Source organism: Hyaena hyaena, unplaced genomic scaffold (assembly GCF_003009895.1).
Source record: "Hyaena hyaena isolate Hyena2069 unplaced genomic scaffold, ASM300989v1 scaffold_202, whole genome shotgun sequence".
NCBI lineage: Eukaryota > Metazoa > Chordata > Mammalia > Carnivora > Hyaenidae > Hyaena > Hyaena hyaena.
Window position 1 is genome coordinate 1,053,039 of NW_024080832.1, and position 15,776 is coordinate 1,068,814.

Below are 15,776 nucleotides of genomic sequence, written 5' to 3' on the forward strand. Positions count from 1 at the left end.
CAAGATACGTCAAGCTAGGAGCACTCTCCTCTTTTCACATTCATCCGTCAAGAACAGGCCTGCAGGACGTGGGGACCAAGACTAGAGCTCTGCTGCTCCCCGGCCACTCCCTGCCACCCGTGGGCATGGCCTGTGTCGGCAACTGAGCACCGCCTGAGTGGCGAGGAGCACCAGCATGGGTTACCCTGTTGGCCGCCCTTGGCCACCCTGCTGCTGAAGCTGCCCCAGAGAGACTTGTGGGGGCTGCCTTGCCCATGCTCACCCAGGCTGTGGGGCCAGGGGCCTGCCAAGGCTAGGAGTGGGGCCCGCCATTCATGGGTCTCTAGGGATTTCTGAGATGCCTGGGAAGACAGGCTGGGGCTGGTGGTGGGCCCGGCTGCCTCTTTGCCTGCTCCTTAGCCTTTATGGCCCCTGGGTGCCTTCCTCCCTGGGGAAGCCCAAGAGCCACCCCCACATGAATTCCATCCGCATAGATGGGGACATCACACTGGGAGGCCTGTTCCCCGTGCACGGCCGGGGCGCAGAGGGCAAGGCCTGTGGAGAACTTAAGAAGGAAAAGGGCATCCACCGGCTGGAGGCCATGCTTTTTGCCCTGGACCGCATCAACAATGACCCGGACTTGCTGCCCAACGTCACGCTGGGCGCCCGCATTCTGGACACCTGCTCGAGGGACACCCATGCCCTCGAGCAGTCGCTGACCTTTGTGCAGGCGCTCATCGAGAAGGATGGCACGGAGGTCCGCTGTGGCAGTGGCGGCCCACCCATCATCACCAAACCTGAACGTGTGGTGGGTGTCATCGGTGCTTCAGGGAGCTCGGTCTCCATCATGGTGGCCAACATCCTCCGCCTCTTCAAGGTTAGTGCCCGGCTGATTGGCCCCGGAAGTGTACTTCCACCAACAGCCCCAACCCTCCACACCCAGGGTGCCAGGCCTGGCCAGCTTCTGTCTTCTGTTCCCTTCTAGACTCTGGGGAAGAGAGTATGTTTCCCTGGGAGCAGTATATGAGAATCTGGGGGCAGTCCTATGGTCAGAGCGGAGGTGTCAGGGAGGGACCCAGCGCCGTGGTGCTGACCATGGTGCTGAAACAGCACCCGCCGCCTTGATCAACTGCCCCCCTCCGTGGGGAATGCTGAAGCAAGAGGAGAAAAGGAAGTGCCAGAGAACAACAGAAAGGAGGAGGAGCTAGGTGGACAGATATATACAAAGACAAGACAGATGGACACATAGAAACATAGGTCGATAGAAAGGTAAATAGAGTAAAAAAAAAAGATAGATAGAATGGAAATACGAATGTTGGAGATTGCCAGGGAGAAAAAGCAAGACTTTTGTTTTGACATTGTTTTCAAATAATTGCAATTCCCAAGAAAGATACGTTTTTCTTTTGGTAGCTGAGGAAGCCCTGTGTGGCCCTCCCACTCCACCCCAAGATTATGGTTAGAAAATGTGTCTTGATGTTTTGGATGGGGCACTGGGCTATGGAACCCACAGAGAAGGGATGGGGATGGAGAGAGGGCCTGGAAGGAGCCGGCGGTCTCTCTTTCTGTTGCTCTTGGCCCCGAACTAGGCTTCCCTTGCTGGTTTCCTTCCTTCTGCCCTTCTTCCTTGCACACCTTTCTCCCTTTCCTTCTGGAATCTTTCCCTGCCCCCTCCTTGCTACCTCCCTTCCTCTCTTCCTGGGGCAAGAGCTGCTGATTTGCAATTCAATTGGAGCCAAGTGCTTCGCTAAGCTGCTAAAACAACTGAAAGCTACCGGGTAGAGAGAAAAACATTACAAGCATTTTACCAATAATTATGAGCCGCTCTGCTCTCGGAGCCTGCCTTGTTTGCTCTGTGTGTATGTGTAAGGGGTGGGGGGGGGGGAGAGGGAGACAGAGAGAGAGAGAAAGAGAAAGAAAATGTGAGGAAGGAGGAGGAAGGAAAGCCCAGAGGAAGCTGCCGGGTCCCTCCTTTTCCCTGGCGTTAGGCTCTCAGCCTCTGGAGATGGCCCTTCCCTCCTCAGAGTTGGGCACAGTGGGCTGAGAGGCTGTCTGAGCCCATGCAGAGTGGGAAATCTGAGGCTGGAGCTCTCTCACCCAGACCCTTTTCTGGTGCTCATTTGCCCAGTCCCATGATGCACCAGTACTTGGGGGCATTTCTGGGAGTGTGGGTAGAAGTGGGGGTGAATGGTGTGCAAGGCCACCATGTTGGGAATGGGGGTGGGGTGGGTGGTAAAGAAAGGAAGCTGGAGCTGTCCCGCCACGGTGTGGAGTGGGGGTTGGAACTTTGCCGGGCCATGTGCTATGCTGTCCTCACCTGTGGGCCTTCTTCCTGGAGTGTTGGTTTTACCTGATGGTTTTCCTTATTGGTTTTTATGAAAGTGTCTCTGGATGGAAACACATCCGGAAACACTATATTAATTTTCTTTTCTTTTTTTTTTTAATTTTTAAAAAATGTTGTATTTATTTCTGAGAGACAGAGAGAGAGAGAGAGAGAGCAAGAGAGAGCATGAGCAGAGGAGGGTCAGAGAGAGAGGGAGACATAGAATCTGAAACAGGCTCCAGGCTCTGAGCTAACTGTCAGCACAGAGCCCGATGTGGGGCTCGAACCCATGAACTGGGAGATCATGACCTGAGCCGAAGTCGGATGCTTAACCGACTGAGCCACCCACGCGCGCCTTAATTTTCAAACATATGGATGCAACATGAAGAATGCAAAATTAAGATGAAGGAAAGTTTGCAGTAGACAATCAGAACAACCCCTGGGGGCTGTGCTGCCAGAGGTCATTCCTGGTAGATGATGTGGGGATGGGGAGCCTGGTCCAGTCCTTCCACCTGCCCTGTTTTGCATTGAGGAGTGGAGACCCAGAGGGGAGAAGGAAGCAGGGCTCAGCTGCTCAGGCCAGGGCCTGACGATGGATGGTGATGGCTCGGGCTAGCTGAGTCATCACTTCAGCCTGCCTGCCCCAGGCCTGAGAGGTGAGGCTACTTTGGCCATCAGCAGAGGGGACGGACGCACGTTGTCAGTCTGTCTGGGTGGGGTCTAGACTCCCAGCCTTGGGGAAGCCCAGACCACAGATGGGGCTGCTGCAGTTTCCTGATTGGAGCTCTTTATTAAACACTTCTGGTGACCCTGGATGTTTTAATCTTTTTAAAATGTTTATTTACTTTTGAGAGACAGGGAGACAGAGCATGAGCAGGGGAGGGGCAGAGAGAGAGGGAGACACAGAATCCGAAGCAGGCTCCAGGCTCTGAGCTGTCAGCACAGACCCTGACTGGGGGGTTTGAACCCGCGGACCACGAGATCATGACCTGAACTGAAGTCAGATGCTCAACCGACTGAGCCATCCAGCCACCCCTACTCTGGATGTTTTAGAAAACAGCCTGATGGGGCGGGCCCTGGGGGCTATGCCCTCAGTGAATGCCTCCCTGCCATCTCCCAGGGTGAGCCAGTGCCCACTTTATTGGGAAGTAGAGAGGAGCCAAGGAGCGGAGAGGTGTCACGTGGTACGGGGTAAGAGGCTCCAAGAACGGTAAACATGTTCTTGGAAACATGGATATTTGGGGTCCCGTTACCCCACACGGGAGTGTGCTGTGATCTCTGTGCTAACCCCTCTCTGTCTGGTTGGGGAGGTTGGGGAAAGGTCTCTCGTGGGGTGAGGGTGGATCGCCAGCCAGGGGCTCACAAATGTTCCCTGGTGTCTGCCCATCTGGTCACCTGTGGACATGGCCGAGGCCTCAGTTTTATCTGTGCCTCCTCAGATTACAGAGAGATGAGTGGGTTGGGGCAGGGGCTCAGGAGTCTCCCTGGCTGCTCAGAAAGAGATAGGACTGGGGGTGGGTAGAGACCTGGGAGGAGAGAAGGAATGGGGGACAGAGGGGGCATGTTGGGAAAGGGAAGGGAGGGGCAGGGCAGGGAGATGGGGACTGAGCCAGGAGAAGTCGGTCATCTGTGGTCTGCGTTCCCTGGGTTCCTTTTAACGGCGTTAATGTTCCAGGCCGGCGACAAGAGGGCTCCTCAATAATTAAACTGATAGAAACGAGAGGCTGGGTGAGAAACTTAAAAACCATTTACAGAGGCAAAAATGTTGAACTTTGGTGGGAGGAGGTCGGGAGCAGAGGCCCCAGGCTGGCGAGCACGAGGGAGGGGCACCCAGGCGGGGAGAGCTGCTGTGTCAGGTGTCTATTTCAAAGGGCACCACTGCACCCCCGTCTGCCAAGGCCAGTAAGTGGGGCCTGCTGGGAGCTTCCACCAAAGTGTGTGATTATAACTCCCCTTCCTTTAAGAGGTGAATTTCCTGTGCACGGTTCAGAGCTCTGGGCTTGGGGACACTAGAGATGATTTGCTGCCTGGTGAAAGCTAATGGGGTGCAGTCAGGGCCAGGGTGTGAGCAAAACAAGCTACTGGAGCTAGAAGGGCCAAGTCCCCTTCGTCTAGATGTGGAATCTGAGCCCTGTTAAGTGACAGGGCAGAGCCAGAAGGCAGGTCCCCAGCTCCCAGGCCTGACTCCTTCCAGACCGCCTGTCTGAGTAAACTGGGTTGGAGGTGGGACCCAGGCCTTCATTGGGGACCAGAAGTCCTGACTCTGAAAAATCTTGTATCTGACTTGACAACTTATATCCCTTACTTCCTGTTCCCACCCCCTTCCTTTATCCTCATTTTGGCTCTTTTCCTGGGACAGGGAATATTGATAGGTGTAAAGAATACCTTTTGGAAGACATCCTAAAGCCTGAGATGTGGCTTGTGTAGTGCTATGTTGGGGCAGCCCAGGTTCGGGAGACAGTCAGGCCTCGGTTTGAAACTTCATTCCACCAGAGTTAGCTCACCATATAGGCCATTTACACCATAGCGTGAATAAGCCAATAAGATATTTTCTTGAGAGCAGCCATTGTTGAGGGGAGAAGGAACATATTAAGTGCCCTTGGAAGAAAGCAGTTTTCACATCCCAGGCTCATAAGAGCTAGAAGGATCTAGAAATCATTGCCTTGAGTCCCTCATCATTTAAAGCAGGCAAAAAGGCTGAGGCTTGAAGAAGGGGAGGCTCTCCAGCATGGTGACTGAGAACTTGGATGCTGGGCCAGTCCTTGCCATCTTGGGGGATTGTTTAGCTTGTTTGTGCCTCTGTGTTTCCTCATTTGTCAAATGGGGATGATAACGGTCTCATAGGCCAGGTGAGAGAATTAAGAGTTAATGTCCAGAGAAGGCCTAGCACGGTGCCTGGCACACAGTCAGCCCACAGGAAATGTCACTGCACAGCTTGTGGCTGGACCTGAAAGCAGCAGGAGAGACTCCATTGGTGTGGAAGAGGCTGGAGCGGGTGGGCAGCGACAGACGGTGACCTTTGAGGCCGATCCTGGAGGGGCCCCACCATCTGCTGGGCCTCGTGTGCCTTCCTGCACACTGAGCAGCCAGCTTAACTTCCCGATAACGAGCTGCGTTTCACTGTCACAACTGTGGCCCACGGGAGGAAGGCGCTGGGTGGAGCGGAGGGAGGGCAGAAGGGGGAGGGCAGGAAGGGGGGCGGAGGGGACACTGGCCAGCAGGGGAGAGGGTGGAGGTGGGCAGGTGCCCCAGGTTCCTAAGAGAGGCTGGGCCAGAGCCATATTAGCCCTTCTGGGCACCACCCCCAGGCTGGCTGTGTGATGCTCTTGACCCACGTGGGGCCGTAAGTGCTGTACACGTTTGTGGCTTGTTTCTGGAGAAGGCTGCCTGCCTGGTGCTTGGCTGGTCCGCGTCTTAGCGCCTGGCCCAGGACCTCTGGGGAGACTTTGTGGCTTAGATAACACAAGATGTTCTGTTGAGGATGTGGCTTTGTGTCTTCAAAGCGCTTTCACTGCACAACCAGGAGGAGCTTTCAAGTGAGTCCATCCCCCCTCCCACCCCCCACAGCTTGCCCATCTCCCTTGAAGACCGCTCCATCCTTCCAGCACCCAGGCCAAAACCCTGGCAGCAGTCTTGACCACCCATTTTCTGCTGTCAGCAAACCCTACGGGCTTTCCTTTCAGAATGTGCCCTCTGGGGCCTCTCACCCAGACCATTGCAGAAAACTTCCCTTCTTCGCTCTGCTTCTAAATGGACCTACCGCAGCCAGACTTTTGCTCAGTGGCCAGAGCTATCTTTCTAAAAGCCAAATTGAATCCACTCACCTTTGTTAAACCTTTTATTGCTTTTAGATTAAAATGCAAACTTCCAGACCCTTGTCTGTCTGAGAAGCTCTGTGCTACTTGGCATCCCACCACATTTGTTGTCTCTCCTGGGTGCATTCCACACAGTCATTCTGTTTTCCTTATGGTCCTTCATGACACTGTGCTATTTTCCCCACCACAGGGCCTTTGCACCTGCTGTCCGAGCTATATGGAATGCTCTCTCCTGACTCTGTGAGGCTAGATCCTTCTCATTCAACCTTAAGCTTAAAGGGACTCCCTTCAGAGAAGTGCTCTCGCCTCCCCCCCGCCCCCCGCAGTTATTCTGCCTTGTTCCCTCATTGTTTCCTCATCTTTCCCTTTATGGCACTCATCACAGTTTGTACTTATGCCAATATTTGCTTGTTTTCCTGTTTGCCGTTGGCTTCCCCCTCTAGACCAGAAGATAGCAAGCTACAGTCCGTGAGCCAAATCTGGCCCACCACCTGCTTTTGTATGACCCATGAGCTAAGAATGGTCTTGATATTTTAAGTGGTTGAAGAAAAACAAGTCAAAAGAGTAATATATCACAACACAGGAAACTCGTATGAAATTCAAATTTCAGTGCCCGTAAATGAAGTTTTGTGGGTATACACAAGGCCCACATTTGTGTATTGTCTAGGGTTATTTTTAAAATTTTTATTACTTTATTTTTTGATAGAGAGAGGGTACAAGTGAGCAAGGGGCAGAGAGAGAGACAGAGAGAGAGAGGGAGAGGGAGAGAGAAACAGGATTCATCTGACGCGGGGCTTGAACTCATGAACTGTGAGATCATGATCTGAGCCAAAGTCAGATGCTTAACCGACTGAGCCATCCAGGTGCCCCATAGGACTACTTTTTTTTAAAAGAAAGACTTTATATATAGACTTTATATATTTTTTAATGTTTTGTTTATTTTTGAGAGAGAGATAGAGACAGCATGAGCAGGGGAGGGTCAGAGAGAGGGAGACATAGACTCCAAAGACAGTCTCCAGGCTCTGAGCTAGCTGTCAGCACAGAGCCCAACGTGGGGCTCAAACCCACAAACTGTGAGATCATGACCCGAGCCTAAGTCGGACGCTTAACCAACTGAGCCACCCAGGCGCCCCAGAAAGACTTTATTTTTTAAGCAATCTCTATGCCCAACATGGAGCTCGAACTCACAGCCCTGAGATCGAGTTGCACACTCTACTGAGCGAGCCAGCCAGGTGCAGGGCTACACTTGAGCTACAGCCTGGGGACTGAGCAGATGAGACAGGATCCCAGCTGATTGCTAGCCGCACCTGTAGGACCCCCAGCCAGGCCCACAGTAGGCTCTCAGGAATCTTGGCCAAATGGGCTCATGGAGAGTGAAGTATGCTGTCCCCATGTCCCCAAACCCAATGATACCAGCAGGGTTACCATCGTCTGCAGAGCTCCGCAGAAGCCTGTGGCTGTGGGGTCGAGTGTCACTGGGCCCATCTAACCATTGGGTCAAACCAGTGCCCACCAGTGTCCCCCACTTTGGTGACTCCAGGACCACCTGGCTGTGTTTCCACCCCCCCCACACACCCCCAGCTCTTCTCTGACTTATGGAATTCCCTTCACCTAAACCTTTTTCCCTGTTAGAGGGTATCCCCATGCACCATTTTAGGCTATTACTAGAGATTTGTCCCAACAGAGCTTCCTCAACAAATATTTGGAGGTGAATGAGGGACCCTCCCAAAGAGGCATACAATTTTTATCCGCCTTGTACAAGTGGAGAGCTGAGGTCCCGAGAAGCCAAGCATTTGCTCAAGGTCTCAGCTAGTGTGGTGGGGCCAGCAGACAAACTCTGTGGCCCTGCCCGTTTTACCACGCTGCTCTCCTAGCTCTTGGCCATCACATAGACTTGGTTTGAGATCTGGCCTAATGCTCACTGTGCAGCTTTTCTGAGACTCAGTTTACTTATCTGCAACATGGGGACAATGGTACTCCCCTGGCGGAGGTGAGGATGTGCACAAAACACTTCGTAGGTGCTTTGGGGACATGGGTGTTACCAGAACAGTTTTGATTTTGGTAGAATAGTTTTGATAGTGTTTGTGAGGCGCTGGGCTGCCTAAGGGGTGGGGAAGGAGGGGAAGAGGTGTGGGAAGTAGGTCTTGCTGAGGGTGACTCTCAGGGGCTGTTCTCAGGGGAGGAGAACACAGCCCTTGCTTTTACAGCGTCCCTCTTTCCCCCAAGCACAGGGGTCCCTCTGTGGTGAGAGTCTGGGAAGGGGGACCTCAAGACAGAAGGGTCAGGCCGCAGCCTGCCGAGAGAGGGGAGGGAGATGGGGGGGATATGGCACTGGGAGGCAGCAGCAGCCCCAAGGAGGGGCTCAGAGCCCCCCTTCCCAACCACTCTGCCTGCTTCCTCTGTGCTCTCTGTGCTTTGTCCCAACCTCCTGGTTACTGGCCGCGGTGGAGGGGTGCCCCCAACGATACACATACTGGGGATGCAAAGGCGGTGTGGGCAGGGCTGCTGGGGGAGAGGTCACGTTGCTCCAGTGGTTCTCAGGCCTGGCAGCTCATCGCAGTCACCCAGGGAGTTTTCTAGAGCCTCGGATTCCTTGAGCTCCAGCCGGCCGATGAGGCTCAGGACACCTGCCGGGAGGCTTGGGTGGCCCCCAGACCGCGTGGTCTGCATCGGCCTGGTATTCCCATCCCACGTGGCTCTCCAGGGAGCCCCCTGCTCACTGTGCAGCCCTCTCAAGCCAGCTGCCGCCCCAGTGCACCCTGGGGTTGCACACCTGTTTCTGAATAGGGGAGGTTTGGGGGTGGAAGCCCGGGTTCGGCTCTGGTGACTGGGATTGGCGAACGGGCTCATGATTGTGTTTTATTTTTTATTTTTTTAAATATTTATTTATTTTTGAGAGACAGAGAGAGACAGAGCAGGAGCAGGGGAGGGGCAGAGAGAGAGAGGGAGACACAGGATCCGAAGCAGGCTCCAGGCTCTGAGCTGTCAGCACAGAGCCCGACGCGGGGCTCGAACCCACGAACCGTGATCATGACCTGAGCCAAAGTTGGCCGCTTAACCGACTGAGCCACCCAGGCACCCCTCATTATTGTTCAATTAAAAGGAGGCAGTGGGGCCTCTGGGGCCGCTTCCCAGAATGCCCTGGAGGGAGGCCTGGTGGCTCCTGGAGCCCAGGTAGGAGCGGACAGGGCCCCTGGGCAAGGTGTGTAACTTTGCTGAGGGGCTAAGGTGGGGCTGAGCCTGGGGAGTCTCAAGTTCACGACTGCTGACATCTGACTCTCCTGTCTGGACCTCAGCTCATCCATCTGTAGAAAGTAATTCACTCATCACTCACGGACTCCCCATCGAACATCTCGGTGCCCAGCACCTAGGGAGTTTTAAAGACTCCTAGTACCTGAGCCCCACCCCAGGAATTCAGATTAATTGGTCTGAGATGGGGCTTGGGTTCCCCAGGTGATGCCTATGTGCAGCCCAGGTGGAGAACGACCGCTCTGAGCAACTTTCTAAAGCAGGAAACAAAAGGGAGTAAGGCCTTGCCCTGGTGGGCTTCCCCGTTACAGCAGGAAAGCAGTCAGTGAACAGGTAAAGTGTATACTCTCCAGTGGGGGTAGGGGGGCCGCTTTAGACAGGGTGGTTGGGGGTGGCTCTACTGAAGAGGGGATATTTGTGCATAAGCTCACATAGAGCAAAGGGAGTTGCCCAATGAATAGCTGGAGAAAGAGTGTTCTAGGTAGAGAGAACAGCAAGTACAAAGGCCCTGGGGCAGGACTTTGCTCTTTATTGACCTAGGAACTCAAGGGGGAGGACCAAGACAGCTCTGGGGATGGGAGAGGGGGACGAAGGGGGTTCCAAACCCTGTATCCTGACCCTTATTGCTGCAAAGAGTGTTGTGTGTGCGGCTGGTCAGCAGGAGTCTGGTGACCTTGGGCAATTACCGGGCCTCTCAGGACCTCAGTTTCCTCACTTGTTAAATATGCAAACGGTCCCTGAGCAGTCCTTGTGAAACCATAGAAGTGATGGGTGGGTGGGGGCGGAGTGTAATGGTGAAGGCTGTGGGAGAGGCTCACTCTTGCCCTCGGCTTTCCCCCTGCTGGCCTTCCACCCAGGGCCCCTGTGCCTCTTCCACCCAGCGCCCCCCGGCCTGGGGAAGGAGAGCTGGAGACAGGAGCGAGGCAGGGCCAGCCAGATGGGGAACCCCAAGAGGCAGTAGCATGCGATGGTTAAGGCAGGGGCTCCGGGGCCAGATGGCCTGTCCTCAAACCCCTGCTCTGCCATTTATTAGGTGGGGGCACCTCTCTGTGCCTCAGTTTCCTTGTCTGTAAAGTGCTGGACACTCACCTCATAGGGCACAGTAGAGAAGAAATGAATCATGGAAAGTGCTCAGGGCAGCACCTAGGATGCAGTGCCTGGTTGTGGCGGGCCGCCCAGAGCACTCACTGGATTTGGAGGCAGCCACGTGGTAGGTGGCTCAGATCTTGGCCCCAGATCACTCACCCTGGCTGGACCTTGCTCATCTCATCTGTGAAATGGGCAGAATCATGTGTACGCTCAGGGTGAGGATGTAGTGAGGAGCTGGGGTGTGTGCGCACAGTAGGGCTCAGAAACCGTAGTTCTCATTGCTGGGGGCAGAGCATTCACGGTGGGGGGGGGACTCCAGGGGGAGGCGGAGTGGTCTGAGCCCTGCAGCTGGGCCACGTGCAGGGCCAGATCACTGCCTCCTGGCAGAGGGACCATTGGTGAGTGTAGCTGAGTTCCCCCGGGTGTGAGGGTCCTGGGGCTCTCCAGACGCTCATGGTGAGGTGTGGGTGGCGCTGCGTGATCCCTGGCTCTCCACTCAGGGGAGGGCTGCGGGTCCCTGACCCTCGAAGGTTTGGCTCTGCTGGCAGCTCACTGTGACCTTGGGTGAGATGAGGGCATAGGATCAGGTGGGCCAGCCTCACTCCTCTACCCGATGGCCTCTCCCGCAGAAGGAGCACTGAGCCTACTCCCCGTGGTCAGGTCATCGCGGTACTTCCGTGGCCCCAGTGGCCTTTCTGGTGGTGTCTCTGGTGTAGTGCCGTCTGCCTCCACCCTGCATATTCTCGGAGTCTGTGCTGTGCTGCCTCGGGGGGATTTTCCTGGCCGTGGGCTCCTCCTGGAATGCCCCCTCTTGATGCCAGACGGGCAGAGTCAGACTTCCTTCAAACTCTGACTCAAAATCCAAGACTTTCCTGACCTGTCAGGGGCTGAGGTGATCCTGGGGCACGTGGGGTCCTTTGTGTGACTCTTGTGGGTCTCCCTGAAGTTCACAGGCTTGTTGAAGGCAGAACTGGGCTGGGCCCCTGGGTCTTGCCCCCCCCCCCCCCCCCCCCTTGTGCCCCCTGCCCTGTCTGTCAGCATCAGGGAGCCTGTCAGCCATGGGAAAACTGCTGAACCCTTAGGGAGCTGTGCCTGGGGCAGGGGTGTGGCCTAGGCCTCCGCCTGCCTGTCTCTGTCCCTGTCTCTGTGGAGGGTTAAGCTCATGGTCCCTCCCCCTGCCTAGTCCTAAATGAGCTGTGTGCTTTTCCATTTCCTCCCAGTTTATTAAGCTCACATTTTTATGACCCAGACATGTTGGAAATGAAAAGGCGGCAAATTCTGCTTTATATTCCAATTGACCTTTACGCTTGCCACTTACTTGGGGGCCTGGGCTGGGGTGAGGCGATGAGCTGCAGGTCCACCTCCAGGCTCCTGGGCTGCCATGGAGAGTGGTCCCCTGGAGCCGTGTTTTGGGGGCAGGGAAGCAGCGAATCAGGGCCACCCTTAGACCCCAACCCCTGCCTTGTTCTGTGGGACTCTGTGGCTTTCTCTGCCTCCTTCTGTTCTCTCCTCCATCTCTCTCCTTGCTGCTCCCTTTTACACCCTCTCTGGCTATGCCTGGCCTCTCTCTGGGTAATGTGGGGTGGCCTCATCCATGGTCAAGGCCAAGAGGTAGGAATGGCCCACAAGCTCACGTGTTTCTGGACAGGTGTGCCCCCCACCCCTCATGGCCACTCTGGCCACCTGCTTGCCTCCCACCTTTATTAGGGCCATTGGTGTCTCAGTGCTGAGCACTCTGTGGTGGGCACCCAACCACTCCAGGTCCCCTTTCCGTTCTCAGATTGCCCTCCCCACCCCAACAGAACTTCAGAAATTTCCCCTTGATTGAAAGAGTGGCCTGGCTGTGGGCAGGTGCTGCTTGCGGCTGTTTTCCTGGCCTGTGGGATGACTGTGGGCCGGCTCTGCATGCGTCCCCAGGAGGTGGGGAGGCCAGGTCAGTCTCAGTGGTGTGAAGCTGCTTCAGAAGGGGCCAGTCCTGGCTCTGCCACTCTTGCCTGTGTGACCTTGGGCAGTTCCTGTAACCTCTTTGAGCCCAGTTTCCAGATCTGTAAGATGGGTAGGGGCGTTGTATTAAATGGGACAATGAAAAGTGACTGGCCCGTGGCCCAGTTCAAGGAACAGTAGCTGTTGTAAATTGTGCTCGTGGGAAGGGGAGGCTGGATTCTTCTCATGTCTCTTTCTTTCCTTCCTTCATTCCTGGACCTGAGCCCTCCCCAGGCTTCCGTTTTTCCTGGGGCCACTCTGAAGCGCCCTGGGAGGACCCAGGAGGCATGAGGCACACTCTCCAGCCATCTGGGGGGCCCAGGGGGAATTTAAAACTCATTATGGCTGAAATATGCTGGAGGGAGAGAGCCTCTGAGCACCACCTGCATGCTGGGCAGGAGCCTAGAGGGGCCCTGAGGGCCCTTGGGTGTCTGGGCATCTCTGGCCAGGGCTGAGGAGCAGAGAGGCAACACTCAGCTCATTATCCATCCCCCGGGGCTGTGGTTTGGGCGGGGAGAGGCTGCAGCACTAACCTCCTTCAGGGCCGTGGGCAGGGGTGTGTGTGTTCAGGGCCGGCTGCCTCCCTGCCTGCCTCCAAGTTCAGGCTCTGAGAGCTGCGCCAGAGCAGCAGGAAGAGGGTGAAGTTGGACCCTTAGGAATGAATTTGGGTGGAGACCCCCCACCCCCATCAGGGGGGACATTGAGGCTTAGGATTGGGGGGGCCAGGTGTGTGAGGGGCGTGGCTTCCAGGATCAGGTCTGTTCTGAGGGGAGATGGGGGGTATGAGGTGCTTTCACAAAGAAGCCTTTTATCAAAGATGAGTGGCATCTTCTAGGTGGGGTTGATGGAAAGGGTCTCTCTCTCTCATTCTCTCTCTCTCACAAGGCATCATGTACTTTATTACCCTCCAAACTTCAAGCACCCAGAGGATTATAGAGACTAATAAACTGTCTTGGACTCCATCACCTGGCTTGGTCAAATATTGATATTTTTGCCCTAATAGTATCAACATTTGTTTTCATGCTAAGGAAGAAAACATTGCAAATGCAATCAGAGGCCCCGTGTGAGCCTCCTTGCGTCCCTCCCCTTCCTCCTCAGAGCCCGCCCTGACCCTGTCCTGTGTGGATTGTTTTTAGTTCTTTTCATTACCGTGCACTTAAAAACAGTTCTGTGTGCAACTGTGTGCTTTAAGCCTGCTACAAATTGGATGGTATCGTGTGTCCTGCGGCTGGCTGTGTTTGCTCAGCTTGTCCCGTTCCTTCTCTTGGCCGCGTCGCTCCCCACTGGAACGGCACCCTGTGCATCGACTCGTTCATTTGTTGGGGTCACAGAGGCAGGTTCCCTGAAGGTCTTCCTGGTTCAGCCCAGGTGCTGCCCAACCATCCTTGCCAGTGTCTCCTTGTGTTCTTGGGGGAGTTTTCTTGTGGGTCACACTCAGGAGCGGAATTGCAGACTCGCGGGGAACACGCCCCCTGAACTTTCCCAGAGGCTACCATGTTGCTCTCCACATGTTATGCAGGGCACTGCTTTCCAAACCCGCCTCCCCATTGGAGCCCCCTGAGGCTTGTCAAAACACAAGTGTTCCCCAGCTGCCCTGCGAAGGGGACTCTACGCGTGCAAAGTCTTGTTTCATCGAGCTCCTGGGGGCTTCATGGACCGGCATTTGGAGGCGCCTTGCCAGGATCTGCCACTCACTTGCTGTGCAACTTTGAGTGAGCTGCTGGATCTCTCTGAGCCTGGGTGTCCTCCTCGGTAAAATGGGGATGATGGTAATGGTGAGGACTCGGTCAGGGTTGGCTCGGTGCTTTAGACGCCTGTGATTGCGCAGGGTTGCACTTACTGGGCCCTTGTGTCCTCCAGAGGAGTGATGAGCCTCCTCGACTCTGTCTATGATGTCAGTTTTGGATTCGCCGTGCTGCTCAACAAATAGGACAGACCTCTGCTCCGTGCAGACCGTGCCATGCTTTAGCTCTCCGGTGTATGGGCCAAGGGTGCTGCTGTCGGAAGTCAAGCGGTCAGTAAATCCATGACAGTGAGACGAGACCCAGATTGGGGGAGAGTGTCAGGGAAGGCTTCCTGTAGGAGGACAACTAGCTGAGACTCAACAGCCAGGATACAGTTTGGTGGAGGGCTGTGCTGGCCAGTGGGGGAGGGTATTCCGGGGGGGGGACTCAGGAGGCCAAAGGCATGGTGTTGAGAGAGAGAGAGAGAGAGAGCAAGCGAGCCTGGTGCTCATGTGGGGTGGCTGTCTGGCTTCAGGACTGCTGAGGCCTGGGGTGACACAGGAGTCTACCTCCTGGCGGCTGCTCCTGACTGAGGCCTCAGGTTGCAGCTGGAAGGGGGTTTATGGGAAGCCTGAAGTGTGAGGAAATGTTAAGTGCCTTATAAGTACTTTGATTATTTTAAATTGCTTAAGTGGTTTCTAAGATGGTCCTAAGTATCACGGGGACACAGACACAAAATCAATCAGGAAAGTACAACAAACCTAATGAGGGGAGAGTAGCCCCCTCCCCCATGGCCACCTAGGCCTGGCCTTGGCCAGTCACCAGGACCCCTTCTCTCTCCTCCAGCATCAGGCCTCGGAGCCCCCAGCCTCTGCGCTGAGCCCTCCTGGCCTTGAGTCCCGCCTTCACACTCAAGTGTTTTGGGGGGTGGAGCGGGAGGGGAAGGGGTTGTGTGTGGAAGTGCCTGAGAGGGTCTTCTTTAAAGATGCTTCTCTCGGGGCGCCTGGGTGGCTTAGTCGGTTAAGCATCGACTTTCGTTTAGGTCATGATCTCACAGTTCGTGGGTTCGAGCCCCACGTCGGGCTCTGTGCTGACTGCCAGCTCAGAGCCTGGAGCCTGTTTCAGAGTCTGTGACTCCCTCTCTCTCTGACCCTCCCCTGCTTACACTGTCTCTCTCTCTCTCTCCTAGAAATTAAAAAAAAAACAAACATTAAAAAAAAAATAAAGATGCTTCTCTCTTCTGAATGTGCCTTTTATCCAGGGGACCTGGAGCCCCTAGGCCTACAGTGTTAGTAGTATTATCACGATTATTTCTATTTACAGCATTATTTTTTAAGTGCATAGTACATTCCTGTGGGCCTTCAAACACACTAAAGGACACACCCCAGCCCTACCGTGGAGGCAGCCACTGTGCCCCGTGTGACCTTCCAAAGAGGGCTCTGGCCTGGACTCGGGGCTGTCGAGGTACAAACCCCAGGGGCACCATTCACCATCACTGTATCTGGGGGGCGGGGGGAGGGGGTACGTACACACACACATTCTCCATGGTTTTCACATGCCTGCTTGGTGACCTTGGGGATTGTCCGTCAGCCAGTAAGGGCCTTGTCTTTAGTTTTT

The 15,776-nt window shown here is 55.0% G+C and overlaps 1 protein-coding gene across 3 annotated transcripts in view; it reads left to right on the forward strand.

Moving 5' to 3' along the window:
• Positions 1-337: 337 nt before the first annotated feature.
• Positions 338-15,776, forward strand: part of GRM4 (glutamate metabotropic receptor 4) — a 105,082-nt gene continuing 89,643 nt past the window's right edge. For all 3 annotated transcript variants that reach the window (XM_039241815.1, XM_039241817.1, XM_039241816.1), the window contains exon 1: positions 338-856. In XM_039241815.1, the coding sequence (XP_039097746.1) occupies positions 338-856 (519 nt within the window). The remainder of the gene's footprint in view (positions 857-15,776) is intronic.